The 18,436-nt window shown below is 35.0% G+C and overlaps 1 protein-coding gene across 12 annotated transcripts in view; it reads right to left on the minus strand.

Moving 5' to 3' along the window:
• Nucleotides 1–18,436, minus strand: part of KCNN2 (potassium calcium-activated channel subfamily N member 2) — a 139,132-nt gene that overhangs the window by 66,888 nt on the left and 53,808 nt on the right. For all 12 annotated transcript variants that reach the window (XM_085566833.1, XM_085566835.1, XM_085566834.1 and 9 more), the window contains one exon: nucleotides 3,233–3,374. In XM_085566833.1, the coding sequence (XP_085422959.1) occupies nucleotides 3,233–3,374 (142 nt within the window). The remainder of the gene's footprint in view (nucleotides 1–3,232; nucleotides 3,375–18,436) is intronic.

Consider the following 18,436-nt stretch of genomic DNA (forward strand, 5'->3'; position numbering starts at 1 on the left):
AGCAGCTTCAGTAGGCATAAAACACAAATGCAGCACACTGACAAGCTGCAGGGCATGGTGAAGATGCCATAGGTCTCCCTATTTCCTCTCTATCCTCTTTCTCTCTCTGTGATTCTGTGAACAATCACAGCAGCTATATATGTATCCATCCAATACACTATTGCAGACCTATGTAATGTACGCAGGGGCAGAGGATGCATTTGCTCTGGATTTATAGTCCACCTGGCCCACAGCCTGCTACTTCTGCCTAGTAAAGTCTCACTGGAAAAACACAGATTGCTAATTGAGTTGAGGCATCCAGTTCAGTTTCACTTGCTTGACTGAAAACATCTCTGCATTTGCCCTTCTTTGTAACATGCCGTGTCAGTATTTTTATGAAAGTTTCATATATTTAAGTGCTTTGCAAGATCAAAATGTAAATTGTTCTTATTTTTTAATTGTTTGCCTTTTTGGTTCACATTCTTTTGTTTGTTTGTGTGTTTTTTGTTTTTTTTTTTTTTTTTTTAAATTTTGATTTTTTTCCCTATTTCTCTAATACATTAATCAAACGTCTTTGCTATCTTACTCTCAACAATTCTAAAGGCATTTTTCCTTTTGGTGTAATCTGAGTATGTGTAAAGATGCCTCTCTTCTCCATCACTGTGCATTTGTAGAGTTTAAAAGATGTCACTTGACCCCAGTGAGTCAAGACAGCAGTAGTTAAAATTTCAATCACCAACAGAATTTGATGCCACCAGCAGACTGCAGAAAGTCCCCTTCCCAGGCTGGAGTACATGCAGAATTCAGCCTGAGCACCCCCATTTCCATTGCACAGACAGCAATTCCTGAGGCAGAAGTGGGAAGATAGGATTTTTGCTTCACAGGGATCAAGACACCAAAGTAGGCTTCCTTGGGCCACCAGTTCCACAAAGCCAATATTAACTCTTGAGTTGTCTGTGTATCTGCTCTTGTATTCACAAGTATTTCTATTTATTCCCCCTTCCATCCTTTTCCTTACCCAAAAACAAACAGCAGTATTTGGCATTGATCACACTAATCCAATGCATTTTCTGCTTCAGACGCTAGGGAATTACATTTACCTCTTAAAACCAAAAATATGGTTTTATTTTACTACATCCATTCAACAACTATCTTTGTGTGTCTTTTAATTAGATCATCAATTGCTTCTATTGAAATAAAAATCACTTGGTCTGTCCTTTAAGGATTTTATATTTTCCACAACAAATATTAATTAATTACTGTACAAGTTTCAGAAGAGTAATTGGTTTTAAAGAATGATATTCAAGACATGTAAGCTTTTTGATATTATAGGTTAGACTAGAAGAGAGTTCATTATTATATTTACGGTGCCGTACTTCATATTCCTCAGGTCCTTTATGAAAATAAAACATAACAAAACAAAACACAAGCCTCAAAAAACCCAGAGTAATTCCAACATCTGACTTCTTCTCATTGCTCCATGTTTTTTTTTGTCTCAAACATTATTTAAATTTAATTAGTGGTTAGGCTTTCTATTATTTTACCTATCATAAGACAGCAGCCACTTGGCTTGTTTTTTTTAAGAATGCTTTCTGTCTCCAAAGATGTTTATCCTGAATTCATTACCATGACATCCTGATTGGAGCCTTTGCTCTTCCAAAGCAGCTGCAGAATTTATAATCACTAAAAAAACCCAATCAGAGACATGAAGATATCATCCATACATTTTACAAGTCTGACAGTTGTGAAAAAGAGATGCCAATGTGTGAAAACAGTATGTATAAATCCATACGTGAGTTTTCCATGGAAGCAGTAGAAGTGACTTTGTATGAGGGTTCTGTCCTCATTCTGCAATCTCTGCCCTGCAAGGTGGCAATAAACACTGCTTCTCTACCCCTTTTCCCAGTGAATTTATGACCACATATAATTTTCTCTGGCATCAATATCCAACACGGAAAGGAGTAAAGGCAAATACCCCAGAAGATGGCAGATTTGAGCTCATCCAACAGCCTTCAAAAAAAAGCCCTGTGAGTCATTCCTCTGCTTTTAGCCTGTACCTTTCAACTCCGCTGCAAACTCTGTATTTAAGGAGATATGCATTTACCGCCTTTTGCAAAATATACTGGAAATCTTTATCAATCTTTATCAATAAAGGTCAATTAACTGAAACCTATCAGTTTTTTTTTAAATTTTTTTTAAGCATTTGTAAAAAAAATCCTTAAACATAAAAAAAAAAAATTCCTTTTTTTCCTCTCTGGAAGTAAAATATAAACTTATTATAAACAAATATGCTATTGACATATCTGCTCAAAAGGAGCAATGCTTTGATACCATTTGCTTTCAGCCATAATCCCAACATAGCTGTTTTACCAAAGGCAGATATTGGGACTGCATTGCTTATAATCAATGGCAAAAATTCAGAAGCAAGTATGTATCTTATTGTTGCATACAATACATATATGACATTCATTCACAGGGACATTTACACAGAAGTTGGTACAAACAAGAGTGGCAGAGCCCAGAATTTGTTTACATCTAATTTACTGTAGACATGCCTAAATTTTCCCAGCATTACAATACATTGTCTTACTCCCAGCCTAACTTTGACCAAATGGTGCAGTACAAAAACTTAAAACCAGACATGAAATACAATTAATAAATATATATTGAGCATACACGACCTAACAACTGCTGCATGGCACCAATGGCAGCAAAAGGTTTTACTGTGCAAATTGCATAGCATAATTCCACTTAAAGCAATGGACTGCTATGAATATGTTATTAGACTTGTAAGAAATAGAGTAGAAAACTATCCACCAACAAAAGAGTTTTAAGAGTTTAGCCACCATTATGTCTCTTTGTGATTAATTTTAAGAAACAAAATTCATAACTGAAGATCCATTACTAGTACTGCTCTGATTACACATGCCCAAAGATGATCAAGATGATCAAAGATGATCAATACCTTAACATTTAATGAAAGATTTTACTGAGATTTCTGAAGCCATGAATTATGTCACGGTGCAAATTGTTTCTCCATATTTCTTTCATTACACAGCTAGTAAATTTTTGCCTAAAGAAGAAAACTCCATTGCATTACTAGGAATGAAAGACTATGGGTATTGTCTGATTAAGTATACACTCTACAAGACAGCAGATAAATATTTCTTTATGACTACCAAAAATTTTGGGCTTAATTTCAAATTAATTAACAGCAAACAAAATCTCATATTCAATTAACAAATTCACTTACCATGATTCCAGTAAGTAAACAGACCCCCTTTCCACAGTATGTATTTGGTACCATATCCCCATATCCAATGGATAGAAAAGTTATTGAAATCAACCACATTGCTCCAAGGAAATTGCTAGTAACATCCTGTTGATCATGGTATCTGAAAAGAAGAAAACAATTTCTTTACCATGAAAACATTTGTTTAACTATTGTTTGCTCATAAAAAAAAATGCATTAACTGGTCCATACAACCATTTTTGTATACAATCTCATTTTAAAAACAGCTGTAAGGAAATAAATATAATTCAAATACAATTAAATGAGCAGTAATGAATAAGAAGGTATGAAAATAATACCAGTAGTAGAAATGGTTTATAATTCAGCATTTGGTTATTATTGTGAAGTGGCAGAAATCTCTGTTTTTAACATAATCTCTTCACCAAGGGTACAAGTCCTGTTAATAATCTGCAGTAGCATAAGACATCAAAATAAAACAATTGCTGTGGTCTAAGGCAAATATGAGAGCCAGAACAGGTTGTGTGCACAACCAGACAGCAGAGTACATCTTCACCTCCTTGGCCTGAATGCAACTTTATGATCAGAAATACAATCCTAAACTAACACATGCTGATTTAGACAATGTATGGTCTTCCCTCTCCTTCTACAAGTACAAGGTAAATAAAAAAGTATGTCATTGTATTTCTCATCATCAAAATATATTTTTCTTAATATAGCAAAAAATCCCTTTAGTGTTTAGTCAGCTATAATGTGAAATTTCATGATGTGACATTTCTTGACTTAGTTACAGTATTATAGTAGAATATGTTCATATTTCCCTTCCAAAAACTGCCAAATTCAGATTAATAATCTTATCTTTACATTACATACATACCAAATGGAAGGTGAAGATACATTTTACATTTAAAAACCTGTTGTCACCACTCATCCTGTGGTGGGAAAAAAGATGCCTAATAGGATAAAGTAGGGTGGAATTTTGCTTCCTGGACAGGCCAGCTTTGCCATAGAGACTATCTGCAGCAGCCACTGCAGACTCAAGGTTGCAATCACCCCTGCAGCTGCTGTGAAGCCTTAGGTTAACTAAATGCTGTTAGATTCCCCAAGAGTATAATTTTAGCCAGTCCCTAAATCTGTGTCTCACGGGGGTCACAGAGGGTCATTTAATTAGTTCACAAATCCGTAAACAACCTGCTTTCCACAACTGAAATAACTGCTTCTGTTTCTTCCTTTCTGGACTGCATTCTCTGTGACAGACCAAGAATGCAAAGCAAGCACACAGGAAATTTCCTGTTCTCACACTTTTAAGATATTCACCATAAATTTCTGCAAAATATTGTCTTCAAAGTCCCACCTATGTTCTGATGTTTACTACAACATAAAACTCTTTGACTACCAGAGACCACAGCAATCACTCCGATCAAGTCTGTTCCACACTTCCTCTGGATTTCCTCTCTCCTGGCGTCAGTGTTGTCTCTCATATACTTTATGCAAGTTTTTCTGTTTTGCCTAGAACAAAACCTAGAAAAATGTAGTACAAGCCCACGTTGGGAGGTCCTAAGGACATAAACAATGATAACCACAACAGCAAAAAGAGTTAAAATGACCACAGAGCTTTGCATATAGCAAAACACAATCTGGCATTGTTTATTTTTCTAGACTGCTCTAAATGTTAGGGATTTTAGTCTCCACTTAACAAAAGTAGCAAGTAACAGCCGTGAAATAAATATATAGATACAGAGAGAGAGAAACACAGTTGTCCCATCCAGGAGGCAAGAAGAAAGCTTGAGTACCTATCATGCCAATCCCTACAGAGTATCAAGTAAGAGATATGATCCATAGGGTCTGGATGAGCTTCACAGAAGGGTACTAAAGTTACAACACCTTCTAATGTTAGCATTTCAGGCAAATATTAATAAATGCCCACATAAATATTTAAAATACATTTCTTTCATGTCTCCCTTTGGATTTTGAACCAAAATCCATGCTTCATATGACTGAAAACAGAACATTCAAAGACAACTCACTAAGTTCCAGAAATAAACAACCCATAAGGAATATCAAAACTACTTTCTTAAGTCTTGAACAACATGGGGAAGAGATAATGGAAGCCTTTACCCACTTATCCTCCTTTACCCATGTCAGAAAACATACAAGCCAACCTACACATAAGTTCTTTAAAAAAGTTGACATAAATTTTAAAAGACACAGCAGAAGCCTTTCAAGTTTCATTGGAGACATGGAGACAATAAAGGTTCCTTAGATGAACTATTCATTAAAGCTACCTACATCAATATTTGGTAGCACAATTCAAGGACCTGTTTAAATGTTTCCATCTTGTCAGGCCAGGCTTCCTGGATTTCTTACTCAGAGTATCTCACCTAGTTATGATTGTAAGGCTATACCTCAGCAATCAAATGTTGCATACTTAATTTAAAAATCATCACCAGTACTTACTAATGAATTTACTGTCATTAAGAAACAAAGGCCATGTCATGTCCTCCCTATTGCTGCAACTGCTCAAGCACAGTAAAGCATGCAAATTACCTAATTTTCCTGATTTTATATTAAAAAAAAAACAACAACCTTATTATCTTGAAACTGTACATGGAAAGTTGAAGGACTGACTTCTGAGGTTAAAAATCTGTAAGTACAGTGAAGACAGTATAAAAGGTTATCCATGATAATCCTATAATTTCTTTGCCACATTTTTAAGAGGGTGGTTTAATCTTGTCTTATATATTTTGTAATCTTACTTCAGATTGTTGAATCTCTGTGGTTAGCAGTTCTGGTACTTGTCCACACGCTTTGGATTTTCATAAGATTACATCTGTGTCAGCAGAAATTTCCTGTACCTTCCTTAGTACTTTACTAAGTCACTAGTCACCACTATCACCTGGAACTCAAGCCTGAACCAGCAAAGCCAGGACAGTCTTCTGCTACCTTGTGTCCAACAATCATGTAAAAAATTATTATTACATCTGTATCAAAGCAGGAAAAGCAATATCTTAAGAAAGTAGTATTGCTGAATCTTATTTGTGCAGTCATGGGAATGGCTAAAAATTCATCACAGGTATTTAAAATTGCTTTGTTTTGAGGAAGGGGAAAGAAATTCACCCACTGCCTTTAGACATGTTTTCAAACTTATGCCAGCATCAAAGAGTGAACTTCTCAATTTATGCAGGGAATAGCAAAATAGTCACAGCAGAATTTAAACATTCTTATATTTTTCTATGAAAGCATCTCTAATGTGTGGCACTATAAGTCACCAGAAGACCTCATAAAAGCCATTCCCACAACTGTATCTTTCACTTCACCATTGAGATTTTCCCCAGTAGAGCCAATTCCAGTGGACATTATAGAGAGCAGAAAAGCCAACCACTCCAGCACTGGAGCAGAGCTGTCTTGCTCACTGTCAGTAATCACAAGCCACTGCAAACTTCTCATTCCAGCTGGGCTGTGAAAGACAGCTTGGGTGTAACACATTGCAATATTCAACTGTAGTTGAATATCCATTCACTCTACATCTGAAACTCCTGAAATCCAAGAGGAAAACACTTTACCATGAAAAACTAGGAAATCTGAAAGCTCAGAATTAAAGAAATATAAACAATGATTTCCTTTCAGTGAAGTCTTTCACACAAAGCAGAATCTTGTCATTAGCAAACAAATTCCAAAATGGACGATTTGTTGTCATTAATTCTTACTTATATAAAGGGGTTTTAAAATTATTTTAAAATTAGTCATGGCAAATATATTCATGTAAATATTTAAAACCCATTCAATAAAAAGTTGCATAAGAAAGATCATTAATCACTTGAGGATAAGAGCTAGTATTTAACTGTATTAAAACTGCATCTATATACAGTTTGATTTTCTTGATTATACCCAGCCTCACACAGCTGCTGAATAAAGGGTCATTTACAAAAGCTATGTGTTCCTGCAGTGTACAAAAATCATTGGCTGAAGTCACACAGGTGTAAGAATTATTTATCACACTTCTTTTCTAATAAGAGATATGTCAACAGGCAGGCAGTGCTGCAGCTGGAACACACTATTCACCAGGCAATCACCACCCTGTCAAACACCACTATCCAGTTCTCACCAATCAGCATATATAAGTCTTGACACCACTCTATTTAAACCAAAAATAGCTGAATGATTATATTTGTGGAAAAATAGCATGGCTCAATTCCTTCTCAAGCCAAACTGAGTGGGAGTTTTACAACTCATCTCAGAAAAATAGAAATATATTCTTCAGGCGACAATACTGCAGTAGCCTTGTTTGTCAAATAAATATTTCAAAACTTTTATCAAACAGCAATCTCCTTCTACTTTTACTATTGGTGTCATGATTTTTAGTATTGCTTCCCTTCCCTGTTTGTATGTGATGAAGTTTAATTTAATTGGTAGAAAATCTGCTCTTTAGCTGCACATAATTATCACAGATTCACATCTGGACATCTAAGACACATTCTAATAAGAAGTAATCAAGTATAACATTAAGTTGACCACTGATACATTAATTCTCACAGCAGTTTCAATTCAGTTACTCTTGCTTCCATGAACAGTTTCTGATAACTTTGCTATTCTTGGTTTTGCCTCCTTGAACAAGTCAAGGAGAGAACTAAAAATGATTGAAAAGATGACCATTTCTGTAGGGAAGAAAATGGACTGCTTTTACCATAATCAAGAAGAAAACCCTGGCAATGGCAACTTAGGCCGAGTTTTTCCTTGTCAAATGTTAAAATCTTTTAGACTATTAAGAGCTGGAAACAGGCTTATCCCAATAAATCAGAAACTTGTCAAGGCTCTGTTGAGAAACTGATTGATCTAACCACCTATTAGAGTTCCCCCACAGTATCCAACCATTCTGTTATTAACTGTCTTTTTAGTCTTAGTCAGTCAGTAAGCACCATGTTGTCTGTGATGATAGCAGAGATGTCTTTGTACTCCTTCTCCCTTCCTCCTGTTTAAAGGAAAGGAAAAATGAAATCCATAATAGCACATGGAAAGAACAGTGAGGCTGACTCCAAATATGATGAAGTAAATGGAAGAAATTCTGCCTGTCTTGGGCTTAGGATCAGAAGGGCAGCTTGGAAAAATGCATGCTGCTCCTCAGCTTTTTTCTAACACTTCTGTTGATGTCCCCCAAATATTTATGAAGAGCAGCAAAAATGTTCTTGTCACAATAACTGCTTAATGAAAGTGCAAAACACCACAACAAATGCCTGCATTTCAAACAGACTGACTCACAAAAGTAGCAGTTGTGAACCCAATCAAAAGTAATGGGTAAGAGTCAGCTGATTGGATTGCTTCTGCCACAGTCAAAAACGTTCATGAACTTCCTGCTAAGACCATTTTCAGGCTACTTATGAAAAGCTAATAAAACAAAGAAATGTGACATATTCTATGTAATTACCATCTTATTTGCTAAGAAGAATGAAAAATATTCCAAAAGAAAACACAAGGACACTGGGGAGAAAAATCAACACAAAATCAGATAGGTGAGATAGTATATTTTAAGAAATTGTACCATTATTTTTAATACAAACTATAGTTTAAATATAAGGGTGAAAACATAGAATTACACATAGCCTCTGTCAGATACCCACCCATCAATGCTTGAGCAACAGATAACCCATCAGTAGAAAAATAAGGATTAATTGCCAATTTAATAAGGCTTCCAAGCTTTTATTTGTCCTCCACTGGTGGAGGCCTTGTCTTCAATGGTGCTGTAGATAGATAATGCTGTGCTAAATCAGTACACCTGTCTACAGCTGCAGTAGATGGGAAGATTTTCCATCTTTCCAAGAGAAGCCATTCAGTTACAACCAAAAAAAGCTGCTGAATCTCCTTAAAAGTACCTGATTTTTTTCTTTTTTAAACTGCTTTCAATAATACTGTTAAGAATGTTAAAGAGAATCTGTTGAATCAATTCTGTAAGTATTGGGAAATTGTGAAACCTTTAAATTTGTGACAGGCAGCAAACCACTAGAAAGAACAGAAGTAAAGATAGGAGAGCTCAGAAATAATGCATCAAAAAGTAATTCTGCAAATAAAGTGGTAACTGCTTCAGAAAGTCTTGACTATGTGAAAAAAACAATGTGTCTTTTCAAAGTTTCCAGAGTATTTAAGGAGAATTTCTTCTTACCTCAATTAAGAAACACACCCACCTCTCTTCAAGCTCCAGTTTTGGTACTTATCCCCCAGTACAGGCCTATTCTTACTCCCACTGTGTTCTTTTCAGCAGTTTCAAGCTATTTTGTTCCTGAAGTGGCATAACTGAAGTTGTGACTTGTGACTCAGCAGAATAAAGAATAATCCTAAAGCTTTTGGAAAGCTGTACAAAAAGTCTTGAGCTTTGACTACAGATGTTTTTTAAACATATAATCTGACTGTTTTGATAAACAATTAGGTTCACTGTGCATAAAAATAGCTCATTTTAATAAAGTTAAATGTGCACAATGGAACAGAAAGTAAGGCATGTAGGAATACCTTTGTGTCTCTCAGAGGTGAAAACTGGGACTAACAGTAGCAGCTGTCACATAGGTTCCATGACTAATTTGTCTCATTTCAAAAAACTTACATTAATTATTCTTTGTACAAAATTCTACTTAATCTTAAGTATTTGGACTAACACATTTTATTATGTTCAGAACGCCTTCCTTCAGAAAGATCTATCTTAATGCTGTAGAGCAGGCTCAGGAATTCAGCTTTTTCAGCTCTGTTTGTTTACATTTGATAATATTCTGTCACCAATAAACAGAGTTTGCACATTTCAAAGGAGTGCTTTTAGCTTTTAAAAACTCAACTCTCTATCCTTTCACTGTACCTGTATACACACCCAGACTCGGCTGAGTAATGAAGCATGTGTCACATAACTCGAGCTTTAAGAGGCAAAATCAGGCTCTAATGGTTGGTGTTAGTTGCTGGATTGAGAATAGTAATCAACACCAAAACAGTATGGAATGAATTAGTATCCTTACTCATGGACTCTGCCACATGTATTACAATGTGCTCCACAATTCCATGATCACATGCCACTTTTTGGTCATCACAAAAAACACACTAGCAGCTTTTTCAATGCAAAGCACAACTGGTCACAGCACAAAATACCTTACTGGCATAGCATTTTTGGCCTCATTTTTTTAAAATGAAATATCACATTTTAATTTTTCATAGCTCTCTGACAGACTCTTTGGATGAAGTTAAGATTTTTTGTTACAGCTGATGATTATTTTGGTGGCCTTCACCTTGCTAATTCTCAGCTTCCAACTTCCCAGTTTGATTAGCCTGTATGCCCAAAGCTCTGACTAAAACCCAATGAACTCCAAGTCCTCTATAATGACAAGCATGTTTAAAAAGAATTATTTTAAATTAGACATTAAAAAATTGTATAACTCCAAAATTTTTAACTTTGCCAGAAATAGTGACATATCCCAAAGAAGCAAAATAGCCTCTTAAATGTATCAGCACCCATACATGAAACAACGTGGAAAAAATTCTTACTGAACAAATTTCAGGCTTTCCATAAAGCACAAGAAAAATGCATATTGACACCCTTTTGTGACTTTAGCAGCTTAGTGAGGAGAACACTGACCATGGGAGTGAACTTGTTGCCAGGCTCCTCTTAAGCACAAAGCTGATTTACATCAGCATCCTCATCTCACTGTTCTACCTGTTAGTATACAGGCTGTCAAAGTATCTAAGAATATGTTTTTGAAGCTAATTGAGTTTAAAATCAAATTTTAAATGGTTCTTTAACCCAGTAGAAAGACATACTGTCTGAAAAGCTTGAGACAGAGTTGAAAAAAGGAATATGTATGTTAAAATCCTTGACATGCTACATTTTGAGTAAACATTAACTCTGCTTTGAAAGCAAAATTTAACAAGTAATCCAAAAAGGACAGTGACTGCAAACACACTGACTATTAGAAATAAAACCTGAAATATGCAAGAGCTGCTCCTTCTGTAGTTCTATATGTTATCTTTATCATAAATTGTTCAGTGAAATAAGCTACTATAAATATGCAGTTAATGTGATATTAAAATATATGAAAATTAAATAAGGAAACCGAAGTGAGATAAGGAAGCTTGAGGGAAAACTCCTAATTTTCAGTACTTTTTAATCTTATTTTAAAAGATATGCCTGCCTATTTACTTACACACATATTTTTCACAAAGTCTAATCACTAAAATTTGTTAATACAAAAAGAAGGAATTTTATTTTTAAAGTTTGTTTTGCTTTAATTTTTCAAGTTTGCAAAAACTGGCTAAAGCTGTGTTATGATAGAAATATGAATCATTCAAAATCAGAGATTTTCTTAATGAGCTCTCTGTGAATCATTCATTATATTCACTGGCAACTAATTCTAACCCTTCTAAAATTTTCCCTTATCTTGTATTTTGCATTTCTTCTGGAGATACCCTGTTACTATTTTATACCTAAACTCCTCATAGAAAGAGGAAAGTTTTTTTTTTTTTAATTGAGATTATGAGAATCAATTGACATCTAAAGATTATTAATTAGTTTTCTGAAGCAAAATTTTAGAAATAAAGTTTTAGAAAGTAGAAACAGAATTAATCACAACAGATTTTAAATGAAACAGACCTTTTTTTTCTGACATGAAACAGCAGAACTAGGTAAAAGTTAGCCTTTTATGGAGGGAGAAAACAGGAGGACATAAAATTATATATCATAGATTATGCTGAATTCTTTCAAAATATTTCTGACAAACAGAGCACTCTGAATGCATTTTTCACTAATGGAACTAATTTACAATCACAAAATTTATTAGTTCTGTAGTTGATGTATTAACTTCTATAAAAAGAAATTAAGTACAAGCTCATGGTCATAAAGCCTGCTGGTTTGGAGTTTTTTGTCCAAATTTCATTAGGATATCATATTTGCATATTTTACCAACATATGCAAGTTGTCTAATTTTACAAACATAAGCAAGCTCTAATGTAATGGACATTGGGAAAAGATGACTAAAATAAAATAATAAAATACAATAAAAATACAATAAGAAAAGAAAAGAAAAGAAAAGAAAAGAAAAGAAAAGAAAAGAAAAGAAAAGAAAAGAAAAGAAAAGAAAAGAAAAGAAAAGAAAAGAAAAGAAAAAAGAAAATTCCCTTTCCTTTAGAATTGAAAACAGAATATTGGTTTCATCAAAATGTATGTTCTGGATAAACTGGAGAATAGAACTGGTTTAAATAGGACAGCACCTTACAAATAAACATTTTTAAAAATCTAGGCAGAATTTATTTTGTTTAGATCAGAGCAGAAGCCTGCAGCCAGTGCAAGTTTCATTGAGTTACTCAGCAATGGGGACCTGTTTAACACTTTGTCTCAGGAATGCTGCTGCAGCTATATGCTTAGCTTAAATCAGCCATGTTGAGCTTATTGGCTTATTGTTGATTATATTTTAATTTCTTTTATAACAAGGAATGACTGTATTTCCAGTTCAGCTTCTGTAAGTCACTGCTTGAAACTAAACAGATTTTACTGAATATTTCTAATGACAATTCCAAGCCCAAAGTCTCAAATACTTTTGAGAGTCAGCTGAAAGTAGTACCAGATCTCACTAACAGTTCATTAGTGAAGTACTGGGGACTACACATTTAATGTTCTGAAGCATAAAAACATAACTATGGATTGCTGTATGGGAAAAGAAACAAAGAAAGCACTTGTAACAAATTTTTCCCACTTTTTTACCTATTAAACTTCAGGATGAGATTGTAAATATTTAAGGAAAAAAACCCAGGGCTCTCTCTTCTGAAATTTTGTTCTCTTCGTCAAACCAATTTGAAGGCTAGGAAAATACTTTGAAGTAAATTTTTGTGATTGACGTAAAGATGTTCATTTACAAGGACTGAGAAAGGTGATCTACATGGAAGACATTCTTGTGACTCTGTCACCATATGTCATACAGCACGCTGTCCATGTGCACAGACCAGCTACAGGATTGACTTCTGCCACAAGGTCCTCAAGGGAAATGCAAATTGAGAGAATACCATAATTTCAGATAGGCTAGAAAAAATTTAATAGGGCTACATGTAGTGCTATACTCTGGTGTGGTAATAAAGGAACATCACCCTCATTTGCTTATACAGACCTCTGCAGTGTCACATTTGAAGACAGATGTGTTGCCCACCTAAATGCAACCAAAAAGAAAAGGCTTAGGAGACCTTCACCATAATATGTTAACTATGCTAGATGCAATTATAGTTTTCTTTGCTCTGTCTTAAGCCTTGACATGTTGTCACCAAATTCTGTTATACTGTCAGTATGAGATTATATGTAGTCTGAACCTCATGCTTTTGTCCCCCTCCTTAGCCACTAAAAAGAGTAAAATTTGACATTTTGCTTGTCAGGCAAAAAAACTTGCATTTTCAGTTTGTTTGCCATTTGCTTTCAGGATAGGATAACTTTTGTAGTGATAATCCTCATTTTAATGACAAACATTTACCAAAAACAAAGGATCTTGTATTATTTTCTCTGAAGACTATGAACATGACAGAACACTTTCTAATGATATTTTTTTTTTTACCAAACCCATTTTGTTGCCCAATATTTTGGTCTTCATTCAAGACTTTCTGATTGCATTTTAACTGCTTTCAATGAAGCACTGAAGAATCAAATTCTGTGCTCTGAAGGAACTTGAGCAGATAACATTTTCAGAAAAAAATGCCCACATATTCTCACTCTGTTTTTAATGGAGGGGAGTACTCTGGTTGGTGTGGCAATAGAACTTACCTTTTGCACTATCTGCACTTGAAGCTTGTGTCTTAGAGTCGATATGTAAAACATGTTGGAAGAGTCTTTTAATAAACCAGAAGTTATCTAATGCCTATTGTTTACACCACTGGAAAATTCTATGGCAATCATACAGTAGATATGTGAGTTATCAGTGTGATTTCATGCTTCAACTCAGCTCCTTGGTCAAGATTTAGACAGGCAAGCACATGATCAGGGGTCATGCACATATACATAAGGATGTACACAATGGGAACATTCAACTTTGGGACTGCTGTCGGTAACTATACTGGCTTGTTAGGACTACTAGATTTAATTTAAACTGTTACTAATTATTCACTTTTCAGAGTGTTGAATGCTTCATAAAGGCTGTCAACATAATTAGCATTAAATTACAAAAGCATGCTGGAAGATGAAATGTTAAATAAACTTGAAATCTAATTTACAGTGCTCTCTTAGCCCTAGAGATGAGATGAGTTCACTGATGGGACAAATATAGAGAAAGTGTAATATGCACAAGCAGGTATTTTTATAGCAAGAATGGTGCTCTTAGGGAGCTATTCAGCCTCCTCCACTCACTTGTTTGACTTGCAAGGCTTTGCAAATATAAGAAAAAACTCAATCCAGTTAAATAAAAGAATCACAAGCATTTTTAAGAACTCCAAGTGTGACTGGAGAGCTACAACTTTTATGAAATTTTAACTGTTTCAGCTGCCCTGCTTCATAAAAAGTATCTGAAATTATAACTTGAAAGCAATGCAAAAAGTAGCAAAAAGAGGTAATTATTTGGGGTTTTCTCTCCCAGTCATTTTAAATGAATAATGAAAACTTTCTTGCAGGTCAAAGACACTTTATTCCATTAGCAAAAGTCCATAACATTAAAGAATAAACAAGTTTGAGATCTCAGCATATTTGGTTTGGAAAAGAAAAGCTAGACACTGAACTGTAGATGCTTGTCTCATTTGAGTAGAGTTTGGGCCATGTTATACCTATCTGTATCTCTGAAGCTACAAAACTTTCACTTTAAAAATTTAGAAACAAGCATATGTTGTAGGTAGATAGATAGATGTATACGCAGAAAGATCTTCTGTAAGAATTCAACTATATTTGAGTGTTTACCTTTTAGAGAACTCAAAACCATGATGTGACTAAAGAAAAATTATCTTTCATGTTTAAAAACCCTTGATTTTCTCTAAATGCATCCTTTGAGTCCCAAAAATTCAGTTGTGACTCCCTTAAAGGGGGAGAGGAAAAAGAATTCCAACTATTTGGATTAAAGATCCCTGGAAAATACATGAGATCTATAGTCTTCCTTTTCCATGAAGTACAACTTCAGTCAATTTATTCTCCAGATTCTGGAGTCCTGACTAGAGAAGTATGCGTGGAGCAGTGGTACAGCCACAAGGACTTCAGCAGGGAATAGGTTATGTATTCTGAATATGCTACCCAAAAGCATAAGAAAGAAAAATGTAATCATACACAATTAACATTTCCTCTATTTTCATACCTCTCACCTGATTACTCAGACAAGCATATCCAGATTGCATGTCTACTTGCACAATAATTTAAAACAATATGAAACATCAGCACTGCACTCACACTTCAGTAGAATCCTTTGCTCACTAAGTTCAAATAACTTTTGTTATTCAGAATAGGGACATCACGTTTACTGCAATAGTTCTAGTTCTATGCATGACATAATCACGAAGAGCTTAAATGTCTTTGGTCAAGGTCACAACAGAATTGTAGGTCGGATTCTCTAGCTCATGCTATTTTCAACAAACAGAACACCTTTTTTTTTGTCAGTAAATAATGCAGTTTGTCACAAAAAAAAAATGCACTATTTACTGCTTTTATGACTTTACAAACTATTTGTATATATTTACCATACTTTTGTTCGTATGATAAAACATTCACTCCAGTCTTCTATACTAGCAAAAATGCTACTGCCACTTACCTCAATAATGGAAGAGTGCTAGGGGTTCATCCTACTAAAACCATGCTAACATTATTGTAGTCTAAATTTTTGCTTTCCTTTGAGAAAAAAAAAAAGAAAGTAAACTAATAGAATGTGTAATTCCTTGTACAGATTTTTGTGTCCCCTGCAGATACCAGCTCAGGACATAGCATCTGCTTCTTGGTCTAATATCTGTGCTAGATGTGATTTTCTAAAAATCAAGAGAAATCACAGTTCACATCAGAAATACAATCACTGAAGGACAACAGTGTCCTGCTGAGGTACACTGACTGTGTCAGCAGGTCTTCTGCCTCTCAGTAAACAAGGAACAAGGAAGTCAGCTGATGAGATCTGCTTGCAAGGAGAAAATACCACTCTAAAAGCAGTATTATTAAGAATTGCCATGCACATTTTTTTGTTAAATTCTCGTAGGCTTGGGAAAGGAAGAAAATTAATGCAGAAGGTATTACTGAGAGCTGACAAGTATCAAGGTGTTCAATTAACTAAATGTAACATAGAATTTGCCTTTAAACACCTCGGAAAGAATCTACTGTGAAAGACTGCAATTTAACATCAAAGTTTAAACAGTCAGGGTTACAATTTTAGAAGCTCATTAGTCTGAAGGTGTATCGTGATTTTCTGAAAAGATGAATGATTAAAAACAGAGTTAAAAAGGGAAGACATTTGGGCATGAATACCTGATTTGAAATCTCTGTTCAATTTTAGGGAATGCTGTATTTCTGATTTCAGACTGTGAGAAGCTTTGCCAATTATATCCACTGCATTCTTTTTAGCACAAAATAATAAGAGGTCGCCTTTAACTCTAGGAATTAGAACATCAAATATCTTCTTTCTGAAATGTAGTGAAAAGATACATTCTTTTTATTAGAAGGCTATTACTTACTGTAAATATTTTGCTAGGTTGTTTTCCACGTGTACTACTGCCTGCCCAAAAAATGCATAGTCCAGTGACACTACGGTCCATATATATATTCCGGACAGTTCTCAAGGCAAGCCAATTAGAGTGTCTACAAACTGGTAAATTCAGGTTGTTGAATGAAAACATAAGAATGCAGTGACTGAAGAACATGGAACAAAGATTAATGTCATCCTTCTGTAGCTACCAAAAGCAAGCCTGAAGCTTGATGGTTGCACTTCCAAACAGTACCTGCACCAGAGTACGCTCCACATTCTCCTGCCCCACTGCAAGCCCAGCAGCTGGTGAGGCATGTGTTACAAACCCATGGCCAGGTTCCTCCTGCAGGTGTACTATAGACAACTACTGAATTCAAAACAAAGACACTGACCCTGCTGGCACAGCTGATTATTATCAAAATACCTTCCACGCTCTGCTGTACGTTTTGCCAGAGCTGACTAAGAGAGCAGTTTCTCTTCTTTAGAACTCACGTCCTACATCCACCCTGTATGTACTAGATAGGTGACAGCCAAAAAAAAGGAAAACAGGCTCAGTCAAAATCCTCTTCACTCCTCAAGCAGTATTATGTTGCAATAAGACTAAAATACTGCTTCTTGCTTCTACATAAAATTCTTCAATTTAATGTTTATACAGTAGCTGAGGAAACAATGTTTTTTGGCTCTTTGATGCTTTGTTTCATTAAAAAAATATCCAGACCTTATGGGACATCTACAACACAGACTGTCTCATGGTTCTTTCTGTAAACTAAGATAAGGTACTCCTTCTAGGTGTCTCTTGTGTTTATTAAAAGATAATCGATTTTACAGATAATAATTAGGCACTGGTTAGAGTCTTATTAAAAAAATGGCACTTCCATATCACAGAACTGTTAACTCCTAAAAAATTTATCAAGAGTTTTCAATCAGCACCTCTTTCTGGACATGGATTTTTAATGGCAGAAGCTAAGAGCTTATGAGATCACCAGGTTACAGGCTGAACCATATAGGTTTTGACAGCTGAGTCCCAAACTTTTAAAGATTCTTAGTCACATTTCTGTGGAACTGTTTGCTCTACTGTGCAATGACCAGAAGCTCACTACTCTAAAACTATGTCCTTTGTATCCTTCTTAGCCTGCTGTTTCCTATATTGGATAGGATGTTTCCTGTTTCATAGGATCTTTCCTATGAAAGAAACACTCAACCAAAGATAAAAGGATTTAAAGATAACATAAATAAAATCCAAGTTCAACTGCTGTGCTCAAGCAGCAAGATATAAGTGTTTCATCATATTATAAAATGGATAGGCATGTCTTAGCAATGCCTTGGGTAACAGTCACTAATTTTTGTTTTAACTAAAAAGAACTGTATCAGCTCTTCTTGAGATATATGGTCTATAGCCCAAGGACTCAAGGCCATTCCCAAGGCGGAAAGGTAAAATCCTGAAGAAAAGAAAAAACAAACAAACAAAAACAAAAACAAACAAACAAACAACAAAAAAAGCCTCCAAAAAAACCCCAACACAAAAAAACCCCACAAAAAGCCCCAAAAAAACCCTAAAAAAACCCCAAACAAA

This window comes from Lonchura striata, chromosome Z (genome assembly GCF_050655825.1).
Source record: "Lonchura striata isolate lonStrDom1 chromosome Z, ASM5065582v1, whole genome shotgun sequence".
NCBI classification, from domain to species: Eukaryota; Metazoa; Chordata; class Aves; order Passeriformes; family Estrildidae; genus Lonchura; species Lonchura striata.